Source organism: Ischnura elegans, chromosome 7, assembly GCF_921293095.1.
Source record: "Ischnura elegans chromosome 7, ioIscEleg1.1, whole genome shotgun sequence".
Classification (NCBI taxonomy): domain Eukaryota; kingdom Metazoa; phylum Arthropoda; class Insecta; order Odonata; family Coenagrionidae; genus Ischnura; species Ischnura elegans.
Window position 1 is genome coordinate 16,569,655 of NC_060252.1, and position 23,592 is coordinate 16,593,246.

The 23,592-nt window shown below is 37.3% G+C and overlaps 1 protein-coding gene across 3 annotated transcripts in view; it reads left to right on the forward strand.

Moving 5' to 3' along the window:
- LOC124162323 overlaps nt 1-21,955 on the forward strand; it is a 34,194-nt gene extending 12,239 nt beyond the window's left edge. For all 3 annotated transcript variants that reach the window (XM_046538827.1, XM_046538825.1, XM_046538828.1), the window contains exons 8-14: nt 9,201-9,951; nt 10,086-10,196; nt 11,999-12,132; nt 14,965-15,139; nt 21,184-21,290; nt 21,375-21,498; nt 21,600-21,955. In XM_046538827.1, the coding sequence (XP_046394783.1) occupies nt 9,201-9,951; nt 10,086-10,196; nt 11,999-12,132; nt 14,965-15,139; nt 21,184-21,290; nt 21,375-21,498; nt 21,600-21,671 (1,474 nt within the window). In that variant the 3' untranslated portion in view covers nt 21,672-21,955. The remainder of the gene's footprint in view (nt 1-9,200; nt 9,952-10,085; nt 10,197-11,998; nt 12,133-14,964; nt 15,140-21,183; nt 21,291-21,374; nt 21,499-21,599) is intronic.
- The last annotated feature ends 1,637 nt before the right edge of the window (nt 21,956-23,592 follow it).

The window sequence follows — 23,592 nt, forward strand, 5'->3', positions numbered from 1 at the left end:
CTAATGATCATATCCCAAACCTACATCTGACTCCTTTGACTGGTGTATGATTGATCATAAGCAGTAGCCTGACCTTGATATACAATTGGGGCACTACATATTTACTTTTATAACTTGACTCTTGCCTGAAGCTTTGATATCAGAGTAAAACTCTGGATCTTCGTCATTAATTCATTCTACAAGTGAAACTATTGTCACTCACCAGTGGAGTCGAGTACATAGGGGCAGCTCACATAATTTCAGAAAATGTTTTCTTGAATTTTTTAAAGCATAAAGTTAAAAAGTAACTTTCTGAAGGCTCCAGGATTTGATCCCTTGATCTTAGGGTTGGCAGTTGAGCCTGTTAACTACTATGCCATGGTGATCTGCAGGAAAATAAAGTTTTACTCTTGATTTGACTGCCTGGAGATATAAATGTATGCTGATAAATTACTTATTACATAATGCTGACTCTTGCAAATATTCCAATGTCTAGATTTCATCTAGCATGGAGTTGACAAGTGCGAGCATTGGAAGAAAATATTTACTGCATGATAAATACATAAATACTCTAAATAATAATTATCAGTGTCACTACTTGGAGAAGCATGTATGAGTCACTGGGCAAAGTAATAATTTAGAATCAACATGAAATTAAACTGGAGTACACTTTCCAATACACCCATGTCTCGTATAGCGCAAGGCATGCGTTCCTTGGGGTCTTTGCGCTATACGAATTTGCGTTATACGAGAGCGTTTTAACATTGGGAAGATAGGCATGCGTTCCTGGTAGCATAGGTCTTGGGTATTGAATTTCCTCTAAAACATATATATTCCCATAAATAGCCTTAGAAAACATTACAGTGGAACTTGGTTAGTACGTTTCTGAAGGGACCACGAAAAATGAACGTACTAACCAGGAAAACGTACTAACGAGGAAAGTAAATAATAGCAGTCGGGGTTATAGCAATCAGTGAAAAAGTCGTCATAATTACAATTACTATCGGTAGTTCTCATAGGATCGCCTTCTTGAACTCTTTTCACATTTAAAATCAAGAAAATGAGCGCTACCATGAAAAACAATACCTTGTGAATAAAAATCGCAATTTTTCATGGACATCCCGGAGATTCCATGATTACGGCGTCTATCTCCCGTGATTTATCCTATATATATTTACAGAACGAGGACGAGTGAAGCTCAGACAAGCGAAGACAAGTCATTTTTCTTTCTCACAGCGTACTCGGAGAATATAACAACAACCCGGAGTAAGTCAACTGGTTTTTTAAACATCATAAAAATTGGGCAAAATTATATTGACTTTCAAATTACAGCAACAGCCGTAGACATTCGCTTCTGGAATTATACCATTTCGATTGTAAAATCGATCGATATATCGACTGATGACACGCAAGATTATTAGATTACGACGTAATTACAAGAAAATTATATATTAAACAGTTGAAATTTACTTTCAAAATTTGTCTAATGTCGTCTGCTTTCGTTCCGAGATCAAGTATTTTTAAGCTAAGCTTCGCGTGGAGATCCAGAGGATCGTCTGCTCCCGCAACAGTAGTCAAGTAAATACGCACGATGCCGAGTTTATGGAGCAGCACTGCTTTAGATAATGTGGGAATTGTCTAATACCGTTAAGACTCATTTCATCATCATGATAACTCGTGCAATAGCAACAATTGCCCACTCACGAACTTGGTGCGCAGCAGCGGGCACTCCCAAGCGCTCCAAAGGCAACAGAAGGTGAGGAGCTCGGGGTGGGGAAAATTGGGGCTTCTTATTGGCTGTAGTTTTTCATAGTCAGACATTCCCGAAAAATGGCCGCATTTTATTATTCAGCACGTCACAAGAATTCAGAAATGCATTTGGATAAATTACGGTAGAAGAAAGAGATGTGGAATGAATGGAAGAATGTTAATGGCTAATAATAATAAATTAAATCATGAATTCAGACGCTTGCGACCCTTAAGAAGACACTAGAGAACGAATTGCGGGTTGCGTCACGGCAAGCAATTGAGCGCACTAACCAGGAAAGCGCAATTTTTTCAAACGTACTAACAAAATTCTTTTACCTGTATTTTGTTCGGATGGTACCGGGACCGAGGGAAATCGCCGTACTAAAGAGGAAAACGTACTAAGGAGGAACGTACTAACCAAGTTCCACTGTATTTATATGAATGTTTATAGTTTAAAACATCTTTAATGATAGTATGCACGCATTTGAAGACTTTTATTCACGTTAAAAAAAATTCTTACGTGCTTTTGAAATTCCCTCCTGTCGTGCGGGTGGGCTAACATCTGCTATCTCAGGGGTTCGTAATGCATTGCCGGCAGTTGACGATTTTTCAAACCAGTCTATAAACAACTATTGTGTCACCCAGGCCTTTTTTTCGCTCATCGAAATGACAGGCAAATGCTACTTTGAATGCCATTTCATAGCTAGCGGGGTTTATGAATGATAAATCATTTTAATTTGAAGTCCGAGTCATTAGCAGCTACGTGAAACAGTCTTTAAATGCCTTGAAACCTGACCCAGGTTTTCCTTCCCTGAAAAGAATGCATTCTTTTTCAAAAGAATATCGTCTCGTCAGCACTAAAAACTATTTGAGGGGGAAAGGAGCCACTTGCAATCACAGCTTTGAGTTCATCAGAAAATGTTGTGGTGACTGCGCTATCAACACTTGCAGATTCACCTGATATCGCCGCACTGAAAATACCTGCTTGCCGTTTAAATTCTGGAACCAACCGGAGCTTTCACTAAATGTCTCGGAGCGATCACCACTCTTGTCTTTTTGTTCTGATTCACTATGAACTTTCCGTATGTGTAGACCGCTTGGTTGAAGTTGGTGCGGCTGAGGTTACTGATGTTTTAACTTCGTCTTTATTCAGAATAAGGCATCGTGCCTTTAAACTTCTGCGCAATATCGCTTTGACATTCTCCATTTTCAAAGCAATTGACCTATATCAATTTCTCTTCTAGGTTTATGGTTTTTCTTGATAAATTCTCGATTTTTCTACCCGCATTCCTATTTTTTGCCATTTTCTTTGGTTCTTACTCTGCATGGCTCTATCGAAATCACCTTCTACTGCTGAACTGTATTCTTGAGACGCAGAGGGCCTACGACTGCGGGGAGGGAACGAAGCTATTGTGTTTGAGACTCCATAGCGGACCCTCTTATATGTTAATGCTATTCATGCGCAACTCGGCCACCGCTCCATTTCTCCCCCGTGAATACCGATGACCTTGAAGGCTTTAGCGTAGACCCTCTACCTGGAAGTCAATGGCCCGATAACCTATGACGGCAAAAATTACGTCTCAACCAGTATTGCTTAAAAAAAACTCATTTCCACTAGCCCCACGCTTAATTAATGATCTAAATTAACTCATTCTGTTAAGGAGACGAGATAAATTACATCGGTAGGCCGGCTATCTGGACCCAATGACGAGTAATACTTTTGGCCATTGCACAGCAATGGATTTCGATTAATATATAAACAAAAAAGAAGATTTGAGGCAAGCAATAATATTAATATGCGTAAAATGATAGAAATTTCGTGTGTACTTAGCGCAAGTTCACGTTTTATCACGAGAGCGTTTAAGATTTTTGATTAGGCTACATTGCGTTGCAATGTTTCCCCGAGGAACGAATTTGCACTATATCGAAATTGCGCTATACGAGACATGGGTGTACTCAGAATCTGAAGTGATGCCATCTCAAGAAATTTTTGGTGTTTGCTGGCAAGGGTGTACCCAGGATGAAAAGGGGGGGGGCAAGCCATGGTTGTTCAATTTGTGGGTAAGATTTAAGCATGGAAAAGGTGATTGATATCAACATTTTAGGTAAACTGTAACAGCTCTTTTTTAGTTTTTAAAATTATTTGCTTGAAAAAATATTATTTTCCTTAAAGATATTTGCGATGTTTGCTTCTAGGGGGGAGCAGCTGCCCCTTGCCGGGTACGCCCACTGTTTGATACTAAATACGCGTCTTCAAACCAACTTGTCCAAGGGTGGTGACTTCAATGAAATGAAAATTGCGTAAAGATACTTAACACACTCAATGCAGATGCCTTGAATTCAAGGCATCCCGCGCTAGCCTAGGACGCGGATGCCTTGAATACAAGGCATCGGTCTCGTTAGGTTTCTCGGCCCGCCATCTGCCTCCGCATCTTCTACTAGACCCTGCAATTGTGCCCAGCGTCTCAGTGTGTCTTCTCCTGTGACTGGATACAAGTCGTTTGCTTGCAGCAGATTTTTTGCCTTTTTATTATAATATATTTATTATACTTTTATTATAATATTTAATATTTTCTTTATTAATAGTGCAAATTTTAATAATTTTGAACTATGTATGATTGTATTGGATTAAGTAAGACATAATATCTGATATTATTGCAAAATATTTTTTCCGCGTGGCGGTGTGTTGTGATAAATTTTCTCAGCATTGATTGTGTTAATGGACTGTATTAACCCTTTTGAGACAGCGGAGTTTTCGTCTTAGCATTACTGCTGTACTGAGCCCCAAGAGACTCTTCTTTCTCGTGGTACGGAGCATTTTTGGAGGACATTCGTTAAGAAGGGTCTCGCGGAACTTTTTTCGACCCCTCCCCGCTGGGACTCCGCATTATCTTGGACTCTGAGAGTAGTTGTGCTCCCTCCTTTCCGGGTTTACGACCATACCTGCGGCATAGGTTCGCGGTCACCTTATTTATTGCTTATATGTATTTAGCTCATGGATAATGGGGAACTTGAATGGGTCATCGATTGCTGTAAAAACTATTTTGAATAAGTAAAATGGATACATGAACTCGCAAAAATACCTTAAGTTTCTCCATTCATCATCAAAAGAAAAAAAAATTTACTTTGAAAATCAAGCAAAATTTCTCTGAGCCAATCACTGCGCAAAAACACCTGAGTGTCGCCGAGGCCAGGCGTGATGTCATAGGTGCCTAAACAACCGTAGGGACTTGTGAAATACGTTGAGCGCATGCGGTAAAATTAGTTTTGAGGGAGTATTTAGCCGCTCATCGTCACTTTAATTTGTTCTGTTATTCTTGGGCAAGTTTTCCTATTGCTATTGTGCCACGATTATTACTTGGGATATTAATAATGCAACATCGGGATGATGAAGCACAAACTTTTCACTTCGTATGTTTTAGTTACCAGAAAAATGGATGATAACGTTGCTGCTCGTTTGAATAGTACACCTGAAATTCATCTACATCTACATAATACCCCGTAAGCAGCCTGAAAGGTGTGTGAAAGGTGTTAGGACACCAGCCTTTTTTTAGGACACCAAAAATTGATGTCATGACCCTCGTGGAATTTGTTATGACAATCATTGCTATACGTCGGCGGCAAATTGAGATGTAAAAGAAAGTTGTAATACTGGAGGATAACGATCGTAAGCTTACGAGCTGTGCAGTTAAATTTGGTAACGCAGTATTAACGGAGAAGGTAGTCCTATCCATCCTGCGGTACGAATTCACAGCAAAACAGTCTGCACACAATCCACATGTGATATCGCGAATTGGTTCTGCTGCCAACACACATACACAAGCTACAACCTACAGTGGAACCTCGTTAAAGCGAGTACGGGCTATAGCGACACTCCCGCTATAACGAGAGATAGCCGATACACCGTCAATTGACCCTATAATAAGCGTGTTAAAAAATTCGTTTTTACGAGACCCTTTGCGTTTTGGCTCTCGTCATAGCGAGGGTTTCACCGCCGGAAGACTTTCATCAAGACTCCTTAACCTCTGTAAATGCTAGCGATCTGTTAGAAATGAAGTTAATGGAGTGCTCAGTCTCAAATTTATTTGGTAAACTGTCGTTCGATAAATAAGTAGTTAATTTTGGTGAAAATATTGTGGCATTAGCATTCGCGAATGCTTAATCTTCTTTTGTTCCTTGGGTGGCAGAAAGCAGTCGGCAGCATACCCGCACGTCCGTGAGTTGCGTGAATAGAAAGCATTTGATGGCAGTCACCATGGCCAAAAAACACCAAACACGTCTAAGCGAGAAAATAAAAATAAAGGAGTAATATGAGAGTGTCGAAATTAATTTATCTTCCTATTCGCTCTTCACGATAAAAAAAAACAAAAGCGCCCAAGGAATGCAGACGATGAAGAGTTATAAGGAGCTTTATTCGGGTGGTTTTGCCCATTCAAATCTGCGGGAACTTCCGAGAAAGGGGCTACGCCCAAGCCTGAAACGGAGTATTTTAGGGATAGATTGCGAATCGAGAATTTTAAGAGTGCGGAAGGTTGATTATACTAATGCGAAGCACCAAAGCGTTACCTCCCCTCACAATTGCTGGTGATGCCTGCGGTGTAAACCTGAAGTCGTGGAAGAAAGGACTCCGATCATAAGTATCTTTAGAAGTATTCCCCGAGTCATATAACATAGACGAAACGGAACTTTTTTTTACATACAACTCCCCGACAAAACCCTTGCAGTATGAGGTATTTCTTGCAATGATGCCTCTAAAGGTAGGTAGTGCGCCTTAGTGATGATGTAGGATGTACGAAGCAATGATACTCATCGTGAATTGTCCGGATGGACGTATTTATTCTCCGTTGCGGATTTACAAGGGTGAACTATTCGCGTCACTGGTCGGAGTCATACTGGCGCTCTCTTTTGTCACGTGGGTAGCCGAGAATCCCCTGGTGGCCGCTGGAAGAACTCACAGAACAACTAACTCTCGTTTGCAGTGCCGTGGTAAACTCGGTGTATCATTTCAAATACGTCGCGTGCGTAACACTCAAAAAGAAACTTTTTTTCAACAACGGCAATTTTAATCACGTCATTTTTCAAGCTTAGCAAACTTTTTACCGTAGATGATGAAGATATTACATTATCTGATAGAAAAAGTCTTCCAAGGCGGGAACGTTATACAACCTTCCACCGTTTTCGCCTGTAGAAACAAATGTAATGCGTTATTTCACTTCACTGCCGCTTAACGTACAGAAACAATAAACATACACCAATGGAAGGAGACCTTTGAGGCATTAAATAACCGCGATACTGTTTTATCAGTTAATTTTTGAATTTTCAGTGGAATATATCAAAATAATAGAATGATCACGTAAATGAACTAATTAAGTGCATAGAAAAATGGCTTCGTCGGTTGTGCATTGGCATAATGATTAACGAAACAATGCTTTCCATGATTTTTATTCAGTGCGGCGCTTATAAATTGTTTGAATAGTTAGTCGTTGTTTGAGTAAGGAAATTTAGAGATGCAAAAAAAACATCGCCTTTCGTCTGGATTTATGCTTACGTTTGCCGGATAGATGTTTATCTGTCGCCGCACCACTCCTGTTCCTGTATATCTGTTCGCAACAGGTATATCGACTATTATTTTTTCCACCTCCGGTAAAGCGACAATTCGCTATAGCGAGGGTTTATTAGTGCACCGTGGGGTGTCGCTATATCGAGGTTGCACTGTATTTCAATAGTATAGGTAAATCCATAAACAATATACTAGCATATACCATAAAAATATACTAGCATATACCATAAAAACATAGTGTGAAATAGGCAGATACAATTAATAACCCCTTGGTTGGGGGCAGAAATTTCCTTATTTTTCACCTGGTGGGGAGCAAATCCACCGATTTTCGGAGATGCCGTTTTCGAAAAAAATTTTATAGTAAAGCTATTGTACAAAAATGGCAATATACCTAAAATATATTGGTATAGAACCTCTGACAAAGCAAAAAACATGCAATGATGCATAAAGAATGAATATTCACGCCTTCTCCGCATAACATTGCGACGCGACATCACGTGCGACTATAGTCGCGCTCCCCAGTTAAGGGGTTAAGAACTAGAAGTCACTACCATTCTTATATTCATCACGTACACCTGTCAAATAAAAAAAATTCATGCAAGTTCCCCATTGTTGCTTGCAGGTAAATTGTAGACTTTGAATTGAATTCCTCATTTTTTTCTGAGCATTGTCAAATTTTAAATGAAGTTCTAAGGTCAATATTAGCGCATTTAATGCAGCAACAATTTCCACGTTGATTTTTATACAGAACTCGAGTTATAAGTTAACATTTATCATAGAATTTCGTTTAAAAATTGTAAACACAGCTCAAAAGGCAAAGAATTCAATTCTTAGTTTATATTTCTTGAGAAAAGAACAAATATTTATTTCGAAAACTGACTGGATAAACAATTGCATGGCCTTACCTTTACCCTTACTGCTAAGAGTGGTAATAAAAGAGAAGGGGTCAGCGTACCTGCTCCCGGATTCCGAGGGTAAAGCCTAAATGCCGCAGTGTTGGGTCCCGAAATAAAGACGTTGTACATCCGCAACCGTCGTAAAAGGGGGAGAGCTAGAAAACGTATATATATGGCTTTCGTTCTCTTGGTCTGGAAAATCTCAGACGGATATATACGGCTTTCGTCTCCCGGGTCAAGAAACATCCACACGTATATTTACGTCTTCAGTTGGGAAAAGGTGAAGAAATAGAAATGGTTCACATTACAGAATAGATGCTCCTCGGCTGATGCCACGCCGAGCACTGCCCCTTGTCTCTGTCTCTGAGCATGCGACCCTTGCACCATGTCAAGTCACCCCAGGGCCTCCCCCAAGGCCCCACCGAAGGCCCCCACCCCAGGCCTCCACTCATACATCCATCATCGCGATCTCCACTCACCCCAACCCTAAGGTCCAAACACCCATGTTTGCTGGTTTTAATTATCATCCCATTATTGTAGATCATATGTAAAATATTTCACTGTTTTATTTTTGAGGAAATACATGCATGCATTTTTACTTAGCTTTTAAGTGATATGTAGCAGCAATAAATAAAGGCCGTTTTACACAGGGCACGTTCTTGTACAATCTGACGTGTGTACGAAGGCGCAGTCAAAATTGCGTCGTGTAAAGCAGTGAATTGCTAGAACACATGCGTGAATGCGTGGACGTGAGATGGCAAAATAGCCCCTGTTCTAATTTCGTTCATGTATTTGCGCAATTCCACGCTATTTTAGAAATTATTGCAGTTCTACCCTGCACAATTCCGTGCGCCGGTAAAACGGCCTTAATACTTAACACTCAATAATGCACTCATGCCTCATGGTCTTGGTAAGGTAAGGTAAATTGACTGATCTCGTGACATATTTTTATTCATTGGTCTAATGAAAGTACATCTCATGAATGTGAATCCTAATACTTATGTATTTACTTTCAGTGAGGTGAATGGTGCTAAGGCTCTTAATAAATGCATAGGTGAAGGACTTCAGTCTGTGGTGAAGCCAGTGGTTGAACTAACTGCCATTGAAGAAAATTCTCAAGAGAGTGCCTCTGCTAGTAGTGGTGCAAACAGTGCTGCAACCTTACCGTCCCTAGCAAGTGATTTGCAAAATCCTGGTGGCTACTCCTCTCGAACAATAGCTGGTGCAGGGGGGGTGATGGCTGAAACTTCAAGGCCTCAGGTGTCACGTATTCCTTGTTTTGTTAATCACCGGACCAAATCGAGGAATGGTTGTGATCCATCTCTTGACGATACAAGTGCAGTTGTCAATGGCACCACTCAGAATGAAACTTACCGAACTGACTTAAGTTCTCAGGCCATGGCTGACATTTGTAGGAAAATGAAAGGAATGAATATCGCCCTTGATCCCTTCGAGCCGAACCAAATTCAGCATTTCCTTGATGAATTACCTGTTCCTGTGTCAAGCAGAATTGGCTATTATTGTGTTCAGCAAAAGTTTCCCATAATTAAGACAAACTCCGATTTTCACCTAAGAAAGGAAGCACGAGATGGAGGACATTTATTGAACACCCTGAAAGTCATAGGTCAGGGATCTTACGCTAAGATATACAAAGGATATAGTACCAAGTGGAAAAAAATGGTTGCTCTCAAGGTTCAAAAGCCAGCTTGTCCATGGGAATTTTACATAAGTAATGAAATAAACAGTCGAGTGACAGATCACCTAATGGTTAGTGTCATGTATTATTTTAATGCTCAATCTAACAAAACCTAGAATGATAATAGAAGTTTTTACTCATGCTTAGAGGCAATTTTATTTATTCCAAGAATGTCATGTATCTTATCACATCCTTTTTCTTTCAGAAAAATTCCTTTATGAATGTTAAGGAAGCATGTATATTTAATGATGGGAGTGTTTTGATTTCTGATTACATGGAGCATGGAACATTGCTGGATATCATCAACTTATTCAAGGTATGTCATGCATTTAGATGATTGCTTGAGCTTTATAATTACAAATCTTAAATTCCGTGGTGTTAATTGGGAGTTGAGGTTCACTTGCTACTGGATGGCAATTTTTATTATCACTAGTGTAATAGCATAATCACTCCTTTCCATGTGTACACAGTTTTATTTATGCCATGATCCTAATGGCATGCCAAATTTCATCAGGTTTTTATCCCAATGTTATAGTTTTAGTCAAGATTTTTCCTATACTGACTAGGTTCTAAAAGAACTAAGAAATGAAGAAATAGGATGTGAAGTACCAGTTCATTAGCCCTTCCCTAACATTGCAGGGTCTAGGTGGACCCCAAATTCAACACATTCTGTGCAAAATATTTTTTAACCATGCATGTTTCTTATTGCATGTGCTTATTAACATTTATTTTATGTATTGGCATTGAAAGGACTTCATTTTTTTTTTACTTTTTTTTGTGCAATAAAATTTGGCGTTCTAGGAAAATCTAAATGTATTTTAGAATATAGGAGAGGGTCATCTGGTGGAATTGTTACCAAGTGTAACCTCCTAGGAAATCAGTATTGAGAAAATTTTCATTTTGAAGTAAACATAGGAGCAGTTATGTCAGAAAACTGGGACAATATTTTCAAAACTTGTGTTCCAGAGAAAGAAGTTACATGTAATTGGCACTTCCAGTGAAAATCACTGACCTGATACACATACGCTTAGAAAAGATCCAACTGACTCTCAAGCTATGGAATATGATATTAACTCTGTAGCTACTTGCTGTAGGGTAAAAAACAAGCACACACAAATCAAGCATGTAGGTATTTCAATTGGCAGATGTGATCATAGGAAAAGAGAGCTGGCTTGAGGAGGATATACCGTATTTGTCTGAATATAGTCCCCCCTTTTTTTCCAAAAATGCCTGTGGCAAAATTAAAGGGGGGGACTATATTCAAACGCATTTTTTTTACTTTTCCCGAAAGTGAAGCCTCAAAATTAGGGGGGGGGGACTATATTCAGAGGGGGACTATATTCGGAGAAATACGGTAGGTGGCAGCTAAGTTTTCCATGGCGAGGCAGGTGGTGTTTTTCTAGTAGTTCAATCACAATTACACAGAGCTCCTCACAAAACAATAAAATAGAAAACGCATTTTATTATTTATTTTATTGAAAATGTCCACTTTCAGTTGAGGAATATTAGGTTTTTTGCATATATTTTATGATAATTGAATACAAAAATTGGGAATATTTGTATGGTCATTCATAGTGATGCTGGTCTAAGGATATGAAAAATCTTGATGGTTACTGCAATGTATGTACATATGGAGTTTCAAAAATCAGATAAAAGTTTTTTGTGCTGTTAGAACCATGAAAATGTCAGCATACTAGGCATGTTTATTGTTTCTTTAGAGGTTTTTGGTTAGGAATTCTGTAAAAATATCTATGTATCAACCTTCATTTCTATCATAATACGATTAATGCACACTTAATTTAAATCCTAGAGCATTAATGGCATGCATACTCTACTAGTCTTGATTGCACCTAGGTATTATGTCCAATGAATGCACTTATTTCAACTTTGATTTTTTTTTTTCATTTTTTTTCAACATTGAAGCTTAACATGCATGAAATATCATGGAATTTTAGCAGTCATGGCCTCATCTTTTTGGCAGATATTTGTGTAGATGGCCACTTTATATGGCACAATTTTTGCTTTGTCCAAATCTATGCTTTAGTGTACGCAGTCCAGACCCACATGTAGTACAGTCGTTACAAATTGGATAATAATATATGAATTCGTAAATTTCAGATCAGAAGAATTAGATTTCCTGAGTCTCTTGCGGTATACTTCACAATAGAGGTGCTGAGGATCATCAATTTGCTTCACTCCTGCAAAATTATCCACGCAGATATAAAACCTGATAACTTTCTTCTGAGAAGGCTGTGAGTACCTGCAATGAACTACATGTGATGTCATCCATGAATACTTTTCAGTATCATTGATTTCACTTCCATTCCATTATTTTTTTGCCTTTTTGGACTTTTTTTTGATAGTGAAATAATTCATGAGATCTTAGCATAAAAAATGTATGCATTTATATATGTAATCACTTGTTGCTGTAGAAAAGAATACTTAAGAATATGGATGGGTTGGATCCACAATTTTGTTGTTTCCAAATCTGGTTTGGTTCTTGGCATCAGTTCTCACTCCTGGTTACAGTAGGTGGCGGCTGGTGGTAATTTATCTAGGGTGTGCATCAGAGCAGATATAGGATGATTTAATTATATTATGTTAATCCTAATCCATGAGCATCATATTTCGTCGTAATAGAATACATAGCAAGCAAAACATATCACTGGTACACTCTACCCTTAAAATTGCATGAACAGAAATAATATTAGCATGTGTGAAAATAATTATTCTCAACACACCTTTACAAGTGACGGTAGTTGAAATTCATTCTCTTTTCCTTACACCCTATGAGGAAGTAGTGTAGAAAACGGCCATACAGATGGCTCTGTTGACGGACTAGGATCCTGGGCGCAGGTAGTGTAGGTGGCGGCTACACCACTACACTACCTGCTAGTCAGTCACCAAAAACATGCGCGTGCGCATTCGCATGGTTTTGAGTCTGCTCCCATCGCCCCTTTGAACAGCACATACCCCCCCGCTTACCTCGTCCCGCCAGAGCTCCTTCAAGCGATCGCACAGACCGAAAATGCGCCCGGCATGATGCCACGGGATTGCACACTTGTAGAGCGGTGAATTCGAAAAGGAGATAGCTGTAGCGTTCGGAGGCTCATGTTTCTTGCATATGCAGACAGTACTTTTATCCTTCGCGTTGCAAAGGAATAGTTTTCTTTTATAATTTATTCATCTTTGGGTGTGCACTTGCTAACATGCGTATACGCACGCGCCGCCACTGGTTACAGTTCTTAATCAATAGTTTCAATTTTATTAAAGAATAACTTTTAATAGCTATGCATGAATTTTGTTAGGATGCTATGTAAGCACTGTAAAAGTATACATCTCTGATTTGATTCATTACAATACTATATTATGTTATGTAAATAATGTCGAGATTAGTTTTGAAATTGTCATTGGAAAAATTATTTCAGTTGCAATCCTTTTTTACTTCAATTATGATATCAGATCTTAGCTACTGAGCCAGCTGAATGAGAAACAAGAAATGAAACGGACCTATCCCTACTGTATATATCTAGTTATTGTAATTTTATTACGTCTTTCCAAAAGTCCTTGCACCTATGCACCTCTGGTTGTATGAAGGGGGCAAAAAAAAAAAAAAAAAAAAAAAAAAAAACTGGAGGTTTGGCACACAATGCACGAGAACTTTCATTGCTGTTATAGCCTTACCTCACCGAAATTCAATTAAATTTTTGTTCTTTGATGAGTATGTGAGCATTGATGATTTTATTCCCTGCTCTTATACATTTTTTCGGAGTTATTTTCATGTAGTACTTCTTGATAATGGTTGGGACTCATATGTTGTGTTCCCCCAGTCAACACCTTGCATATTGGTGTCATACTTTCAATGTCTGATATATTTAGTTTACTGACTAGATGAATGCAAGTCTTTGGAAACGATAATACATGTTTAATGAATTTGGTGGAAAAATATATTTACTTATATAAATGTCCATTTTCAATGCCAGAATATGAGGCCAAGCTTTGGTGAATAGGCAGGCTAGACGGAAGGACCTTTGATAATTTTCAATTGGCATTTTCCTGAGCCACTTCCCAAGGCACCCAAAAAGACATGAGAGAAACAGTTGTTGTCCATTATGCAACAGTTTTTATTGGTGCTATCTGGGAGTAATTTGGTTGTATGAAGTAATACTCACTGTGGCTATAAAAAAAAGAAACAAGTGGAGCATGTATGATAGATTTTTCAAAGAATGTTGATTTAAAAAACTACACTGTCATCTGTAATAAGACAAACTACGTATTTTCTTTTTCAGCTCTTAATATTAGCATCTTATAATGCGTAAACCATAATATTTTGTCTGCGTGTATCATTTCATGCCAAAAGTTACTACTGCCATTGTGAAAGGTTTAAGTGTTGCAGATTTTTAACCATTCTTGATAAATTTCCTGGTGCTCAAATGTGCCTATAACGACTGGGAGAAGAGGGAAAGTGACCGTGGGGGACATTGTTTGGAGGGAAAGGCAAAAGGTCCCCTCCCCTTTAAGCTTCAAGAATGTGGTAGGGTTGTGAAGGTGGCCATATGGAAAGGGGTAGTGTTTAGCTGTTTATCTTGAGAAAGGGTGGATAGCAGTGAATGCATATGCTGTCTATGGAATCCTTACAGAGAATGCTCATGATCACCCAAACCCCATACATATATGCATATGGAAAAAGTGGACTTGCCCTGGCCGAAAACAAATTTTTGCTGAGGTTTCAAAATCTTAAACCAGAGCTTTCTAAACGATATCTAGTTCAAAGGTTCTCAAAAGTATCTACTGAAGATAATTGTTTCTGCCAAATCAGTCATCCTTCCCTATGAAATCTGGCCTTAATTTTGTCTGTTCCTCTTGGTTACTCATCATTTAGTATTACCGATGATGTCATCTTCATTTTCACATTATCATCTTTCAGCCTGTTGAGCATCGGTAATTTTTCATTCCTGTGTGTACTTTCACACTGAACTACAGTTCTACCTGCTACCAGGCACAGTAGATAAAACTGTTTAAATGGTATCCTTACTATGCATCCACTGAGTCCATCGTCTAACCTCATCATGTCTGATTTCCAGGCCACAAGTTAATGAAGATTTTTCATCATTTGGACAAACTGTTTTGCAGCTAATTGATCTTGGGCGTTGCATTGATATGTCCTTGTACCCGGAGAATACCTGCTTCAATACTATCTTTCAGAAAACATTTTTCCAGTGTGTAGAAATGAGATCAGGAAAGGAATGGTCTTATCAGGTAACTTTGTTTTTTTTTTGTATGTTTTTCCTTTATTTTTTTACAATTTATGTGCAAAGTGTACTTGGAATGGGAGTTGAGTTGATGGGCAACTCTACTTGAATAGATACATGATGTTAATATACTTTCAAAATTGCATTTGTGAAGACATGGCAAAGCTACAGTTAATCAAGTTACATTTCTGACCTACCAATTTTAACTCCTTGTTCACGTGCATGTATTTTTAGAGCTGAAAATATATATTAGACACGCCGAATCCAGATGTCAGTTTACCTGCATCACAATCTCTTCAAAGTCATAATCTGATGCTTAAATGGAAATTGTGGGTTATTGCGTATGATTATATCCCAATACAGTGGAACTTGGTTAGTACGTTCCTCCTTAGTACGTTTTCCTCCTTAGTACGACGATTTCTCTCGGTCCCGGTACCATCGGAACAAAATACAGGTAAAAGTATTTGGTTAGTACGTTTGAAAAAATTGCGCTTTGCTGGTTAGTACGCTCAATTGCTAGCCGTGACGCAACCCGCAATTCGTTCTCCAGTATCTTCCTAAGGGTCGTGAAGCTCCGAATTCATGATTTAATTTATTATTACTAGCCATTAAAATTCTTGCATTCATTCCACATATCTTTCTTCGACCGTGATTTATCCAAATGCATTTCTCAATTCTTATGACGCGATGAATAATAAAATATGGCCATTTATCAGGAATGTCTGACTATGCAAAACTGCAGCCAATGAGAAGCCCCAATTTTCCCCACCCCGAGCTCCTCACCTTCTGCTGCCTCTGGAGTGCCCACTGCGCACAAATTTCACGAGTGGGCAATTGTTGCTATTGCACGAGTTATCATGATGAAGAAATGAGTCTTATCAAATTCCCACTTTATCTAAAGCAGTACTGCACGACGTCAACGCTACGTAGTACGTGCGTATTTGACTACTGCTGCGGGAGCAGACGATGCTCAGAATCTCCACGCGAAGCTTAGCTTAAAAATACTTGATCTCGGCACGAAAGCAGACGACATTAAACAAATTTTAAAAGTAAATTTCGATTGTACAATATAAAAATCTTCTTGTAATTACCTCGTAATCTAATAATCTTGCGTGTTATTATTCGATATATCGATCGCTATAACAATCGATATGGCTTTATTCCAGAAGCGCGAATGTGTACGGCTGTTGCCGTAATTTAAGGTCAATATAATTTTGTCAAATTTTTATGATGTTTAAAAACAACCCGTTGACATACTCAGGGTTGTTTTTATATTCTCCGAGTATGCTGTGACAAAAAAGAAATGACTTAGCTATACTTGTCCTCTTTCTATAAATACATTTAGGATAAATCACGGGAGGAAGACGCCGTTTTCATGTAATTGTCTTCGGGAAATCTATGAAACATTGTGATTTTTTATTCACATGGTATTGTTTTTCAATGTAGCGCCCATTTTCTTTATTTTAAAGGCGAAAAGAGTTCAGGAAGGCGATCCTACGAGAACTACCGATAGTGATTGTAATTATGACGACTTTTCCACAGATTGCAATTACCCCAACTGCTATTATTTACTTTCCTCGTTAGCACGTTTTCCTGGTTAGTACGTTCATTTTTTGTGGTCCCTTCAGAAACGTACTAAACAGGTTCCACTGTATATGTATATTGTTAAATATCATATTAATTTTATTAAAGTATACCGGGACTAGCCACGGTGATAACTTTTACGGAGTCACCCGCAATGCACAAATAGTGCAAAAAATCCACAGAGGAAAAATCATTCGCCTTGACCAGGATTTGAACCCGGATCCCTTGATTTCCGGCCGAGTGCTTTAGACAGTTCAACTACCGAGGCGTCATTCTCCCCTGTGGAAATCATATTATTTCACATTTAAGGCGTTATAATATTTATGTATAGCAAAGATAGCTTTGACGTATGGTAGCCCAAATCTGTGATATCATTTTTATCACCTAAATAAAAGTGATAATTTCGTATTGAAATTTTTCTTTACCTTTGATATTCTTTTTTGCTTATCTTGTTGGTTAAGGGTAGTTAAAGCAAGAAACAATTTTCAAATCATCAAATTTTCTATTTCATTTTTGAGGCCATTGAGACCTTACCTGTTCTATTGAATGGTAATAGGTTTGCTTTTCTGTAACCATCTGTTACTTGCTATGCTATTATGACTTCATTATCTATAGCTTCTGTATATTGTTATTTCATTTCTCTTTATAAATCCCTTCCATTTTTGTGAAATTCTAGAAAAATCTTCATCCTCACACATCTCATTTTCGCAGGCAGGTCTAAATATGAATGTAACATCTCTTCTTTCATTCTGGTATTTGGACCTTAAATCGTGATAATTAACAATCTTGAAGTCCTCTGCATATTTGCCAGTACATAATTGGAGGCATGCTTGTATCTAGAAAGTTGATGAGGCATGCTGGTCATCTTGAATTATCCTTCAAACATGAAATCTTTAAAATTTATATCAGATAGGTGTTTCCTGATTTTACCACCTGTACTTGTCAGCACAAAACACACAGTAATAAGAACATGGGCTGCTCTGACTGCTTCACCATGACAATAGTTAACTGTTCCATTAAAAAAGGACGAATTGTATTTTACACATGTGACCAAAGACAAAATTTTCTCATGGGTAAGGTTTTAAGAGTATGATTTGTGATACTGCTTGAAGAATGATACATTGCAACCTTGATCTGTTAATCCTGCATTTATCGTTTGCTCTTCCTGATCCTAAATAAGGCCCCGTACAAACCATGTAATTTTCCCGTATCTAACTTACCCCAAATTTTCGTTTTCCCGCATTGGTCGTTTGCAGATCATGGTCCAAATGTTTTAATTTCCTGCATGCATCATTGACAGAAATGAAACCAAGTATTTACAGTGAGTCCTGTAAGGTAAATTACGACTGAGACCTCGAGTTCTAAAGAAGCTCAGTATCTTTGCAGTTGAGATTATCAACCATTGAGGGGTATTTTTTTTAACTAATCCGCTAATGTTCCTGTACAGAATGTGCTACCTTGTTTTCATCAAGAAAGGCATTTTTTTAAACTTGTTTGCAAGTATTATTTTTTATGCATATGCTGTATCTCTGTAAGGTCATTATGAATCCATCAGTTACTGTAACTAATTATCTTTTCATATTAATCTGTCATCATTTGCTGGTCTTTTTTAAATACAAAGAAATTAGAGCCATATCAAAATGAACTCACTTTTGCTCCTTGGGCCCTCCCGCAGAAGGCTTATGGCTTGTTATGGTCACTATAGAAGGTCTTACGCTTTTTGTCTATTGTTTGTTACTTACGGATCGTTTACTTTTCAATAGGCTAAATTAGATGTAAGCAATATTTCCACTTTCAAGTAAAACGAGCGCATGATTTGTCGGTTACGGTATGAAAATAATTTTTTATAGAAGAGCATTGTTTTTCTGAGGGACTAAAAAATAAAATAAATTTCTACGAGTCTGACAGGGTCTCTATATTATTCAATTGAAACAAAAAATAATAGTGGAGAGCATGTTCCATTGTAACACTCAATTTATACTTAATGTCGTAACATAATGACTTATATGACGAAACATATGACATAACATATGACGAAATATAATGAACTACAGTTAACTACATTTTAATTGATGAAGCATTGCATAAAGCGAATAAGTGCTGCAAAATATTTAGTTAGATGTACAAATTTCTGATCAAGCTCATCGAAATTTGGATTTATGTGGAGCATTGAACATTTCTGTTACTTAGACCTAACAAAGTTTGACAAACGTAGTTCGATAAAAAGTATAAAAATGGCACACATGAATTCGATAAAACAACTGAGATCAAATGAATAATAAACCCGTCGTAGGGTGAGCATATGATAGATTTTCCACCCAAATAAACGTTTGTTCTGGTTGAAAATCATAAAATTAGCAGTTCAATGTAGGTTTCCTCAAAATAAATACAAAAATAGGGAGAAGAAATTGGGTATTGAACACAGGCCCGCCATGTGCATTAACAGACACTATCGACAAGGCAAATCGTTTCCCATGATAAATATTAAAAATAAGTTTAAATGACATGTTTTTGAAGATGTTTACAGCTAAATAACTAAGTCACTGAATGAAACGTGATTTTCGTAAGACCAATAATCGAATAAGTAATAAATACATATCATACCTACAATTGCACTTATCCTACATATTCTATTATTCACTGCCTTTGATGCACCAGCTCACGGATAACATTGCACATTATAAAGGATATTAACAGAAAAAAGAATGTAAACAGAAATAAAATGTTATCGCATTCGCAAACAATGTAAATAAAATCATTTTTACCTACCTATTATTTAAAGAAGATTTGTTTAGAAATCATTCTAGGGCAATCATGTATTGGCAACAAGACGGGAACTGCAGTCAACAGCACAAATCAATTTTTGAAAATGGAATTTTATGCACTTGTTAACTATGAAATTAATAACAAGCTTACTTTTGATTTTAATAACACCAAAATTGTATATACAGAATGTAATTTATCAAAAGTAATAAGTAATATCCTACCTTATCTTTCTCCCCTTTTCGTTTGAGTATGCTTGGATGTAAACACATTTTTGTTCACATGGAAAGAAGCCATTAAGAAATTGACTTTTCAAAACTTGCATTGTGATTTTCCTACTTTATCTTTATCATATTTTCGTTATAATTCCTTTACCTTTATTTCCAATTTTGCTCCTTTTGTTTGCATAAACAAATAGGTTACTAAGATTATGTTTGTATCTTCCTTCCAATGATAGCCGCACCACCATTAGATTTTGGTGACCATTTTTTTAAACTAATCCCCATTCTCAATTTTAAATGAATGACAGATAAATCATGGGAAATTTAATGTTTTCACAAATTTTCCTGGGGTTTCGGGCAATTATAGAGGGGGGTCGTCGTAAGACATTTTGTCTTATCTCGTCTCATTCACCCAAAACATTAGTATGAGTGAGTGAGTGGTCAGAAGAGGACTTTATTGTATAATGATTACAGTAGTCAAGACTACCTACATAGTGTCAACGACGAAACATCAACAATGTCAAGAATTGCTTGCAATCATGAATTCCTCTTAAGTAACTTCCTGTTCTTTCACTGAATATTGTTGAAATAAAATAAAACTCAAGATTCTCGTTCTAAGGGAACAACATGGCTTGCATATGCTTCAAAATAACTTTTGTGGGAAAAGCGTGAGCAGAAGAAAATCATGTTTTTATTTTTGAAATGCAATGCTTTCCTGCTACATAGTCAACCTTGTCAAAGTTTCCCGCATTCATTGTTTTTTCGTCCATCCCCTTAAAAAAATGATACATCAAGGTTCCACTGTATTTTTGAAAGACATGATTTGATAGGTTTGATAGATAATAGATTACATAGTGTATTTTACCTGAAGACATGCTTTGCTCATTTAATTTTTTTCGAACAAGCTGGTCCAAAAATTTTGCAGGGCCAGTAAGTAAGTAACCTATATTCAGTGCTTTAATATTATTTTAGTACAATTAACCTAGTAAACTGGAATTAACACAGTAAAACTGGAAAAGAATAATTTCTTTTTCTAACAGAAAAACGGAAAGGAAATTTAGCTTAACAAATGAAACAAGAACCAGATTACTACTTCTAACACAACAATAGGTATTAATCACATCAATGAGGAGATGAATGATTATTAAATTACATTATCAGAGTTCATGGGTAGCAAGAAAGTAGGTGGGTGACAATCCTTTTCTTAAATATTTCCTGTGATGCACTGTCTTTTACATGTTTTGGCAAATCATTCCACAGCTTTGAGGCAACAACAGTAAATGACTTCCGAACAATAGCTGTGCAGAACTGTGGGGCATACAAAAAACAGGAGTCTTGACTTGTAACAATATTACTGATTTGTGACAATCAGAGAATTGATTTAGACTAATGGATATACATATGTAATTCTGTATTGAAAACAAAGCATTTTTAAGGCTTGCTATCTATGTAGCATGGTTATTTAATACTCTCTCTTCCCTAGGTTGACATGTTTCACATTGCCTCACTGGTGCACGTTATGATATTTGGTGATTTCATGGATGTAGTCTGTAAGGATGGTGTTTGGATCCCCACAAAGAAAGTTCCAAGGTACTGGAATAAAATTGAAGTTTGAAGTTATGATGATAATATGTATATAATGCAGAAGTGACAATGTGCCTTTGTCTCTTCCAGGAATCTCAATCAAGACCTTTGGAATTGGTTCTTCAACAGCATGCTGAACATTGAATCATGTTTAGAGTTACCCAGTCTGCTAAAAATAATAGAGAGATTTGAGAAAATTTACTTGGATTCAATGGTACATGATGTTATTATTGCATAAAAATGTCACCAGTTCATATTGATGATACGTCTACATTGAAATAGGATTACATATGTTTTTTTATTTGGCTGTTTCAGGTTCAAGATATGGGCGCTTCAGTGTCTTTGCTGAGGAAGTTTTTCAATGAAGATAAGGCCAAGGCCAAGTGAATTAATGTGCCTCAATCATGATTTATTCTCAAAACAAGATAAAAATAAAATGTTGTACTTATCTATCTAGTCTTAGTTATTAGTAATATCTTAGTTCTTTATCTAGTTATTGGATGATAGCATACATCAGGGTCAATGTTAATGTTCTTTTTATATTAAAAAAATGAAATGTTTTCGCAATAAGTGATATTTTGTAAAGAATTTTCATGTTGATTGTACATATTTAAGCTTCCATTAAAGCATCATGTTCTTTTACAAAGACATCTTGATTTCTAAACATTGGATACCTATGTTGATTGATTGTAATATATACATGACCTTGTACCCATCTGTTTGAAATTCTTAGGTGGTTTAAATCTTGTTATGGAAAAGAAGCGTATTTAACCTTGGTAAGATATCCATTGTATTTTAAAATTTTCAATTCTGTAACATTAATAGGTAAAATGGCTTATCATTATTTTCCCTTCTGTTGTTTCTACATTATATATAAGGCTCTTCATTTTGAAGCAAAAGTACCGTATTTCTCCGAATATAGTCCCCCTCTGAATATAGCCCCCCCCCCTAATTCTGAGTTTTGGGAAAAGTTAAAAAAAATGCGTTTGAATATAGTCCCCCCCCTTTACTTTTACCATGGGCATTTTTGGAAAAAAGGGGGGACTATATTCAACATATACGGTACTGTCCCTGGGATATTTTGAAAAGTTGTTATATTTCATGAAAGAACTTTGCATGAACCATTGAAGATACTTATTGGTCAATGCATTTATTGGTTTTCTACAGCTTTGAGAAGTCTTGGCACTCGTCAAGAGAGAGTATTGGTTGCCCTATGGGAAGGGGTATGAAGAATTCTCCCATAGTATCCCTGCTTGTCGTAAGAGGCGACTAAAAGGGTGTGTGAAGTGATAATATTAATAGGTCGTTATTGTTGGGGTTGGTTGGTTTGATGAGTGGACTGGAATTTGAACAAGCAACTTGCTGTAATTCAAGTACAAGTTTGACCTTCTTTGGCCGATCAACATCAAATACAGTAAAACCTCTGTACGACGAATTTGAGGGAACCGGGAGTTCGCTGTAGAGGGTTTCGTTGTATAGGGGTAACGAGTGGGTTGCGTCTTCGCAGGGGCACAAAGTGTTCCGTGTGCTTTACGATGCAAGTCAAGTAAATTTATCAATCTTGCTTCATTCGCCATTAAAACCTTCCCTAGAGTGTTGATAAACAATTTTTATTTTTTACCTTCTAATACCGTGGCTATCACCGCGTCATTTTCTATCTGCGTATTTCTTATTGAAATTACTATTTTCATCATCCATTCTGCTCTACGTCTCATCACTTACTTTAACTATGGCCTGAAATTTAAGGAGCGCCAAAATTAATGTCAAAGGATCACGTCTTAAAGAGTGATCAATAATTTTCCTGAGTATCTAGTCTGCATTATTCTTTGAGTGCAATAATTGAAGTCAATATCAAATGGCAGTTTTGTGCAGCAAATTTGCCTGAAAGAGCAATATTGCCCAAAGACTTACGAAATAAAGTGCATTGTTGGGATCCTATTGAAATTCCGGTAAATATCTATGTTCGTGACCGGTATGTACTAATATCTATGAACGACGATGGAAGTTAGGTGGGGAGTGTTAGTTACCACGAGTAAAATCGTGGAAGTCGGCAATCGAAGTAACAATGGCAATCTCAGATGATAATGCATTCAGTATGACCGATACTCCTCTCAGGTATGATTTAATAGAAGCTGGACACGATCGGTATTCTGCTGGTACACCCATTCCTCGGTGCCAAAACGCAGTACTATCCTCGAGTAAGCCAGGTAAAATTTGAATCCACGCTTTGTCGCCTTTCATCCAGTGTTTAGGAGAGACCAAAAATCTCCATACGGTTTCAACTTTAGCCCGAGAACCAAGTCCGAGA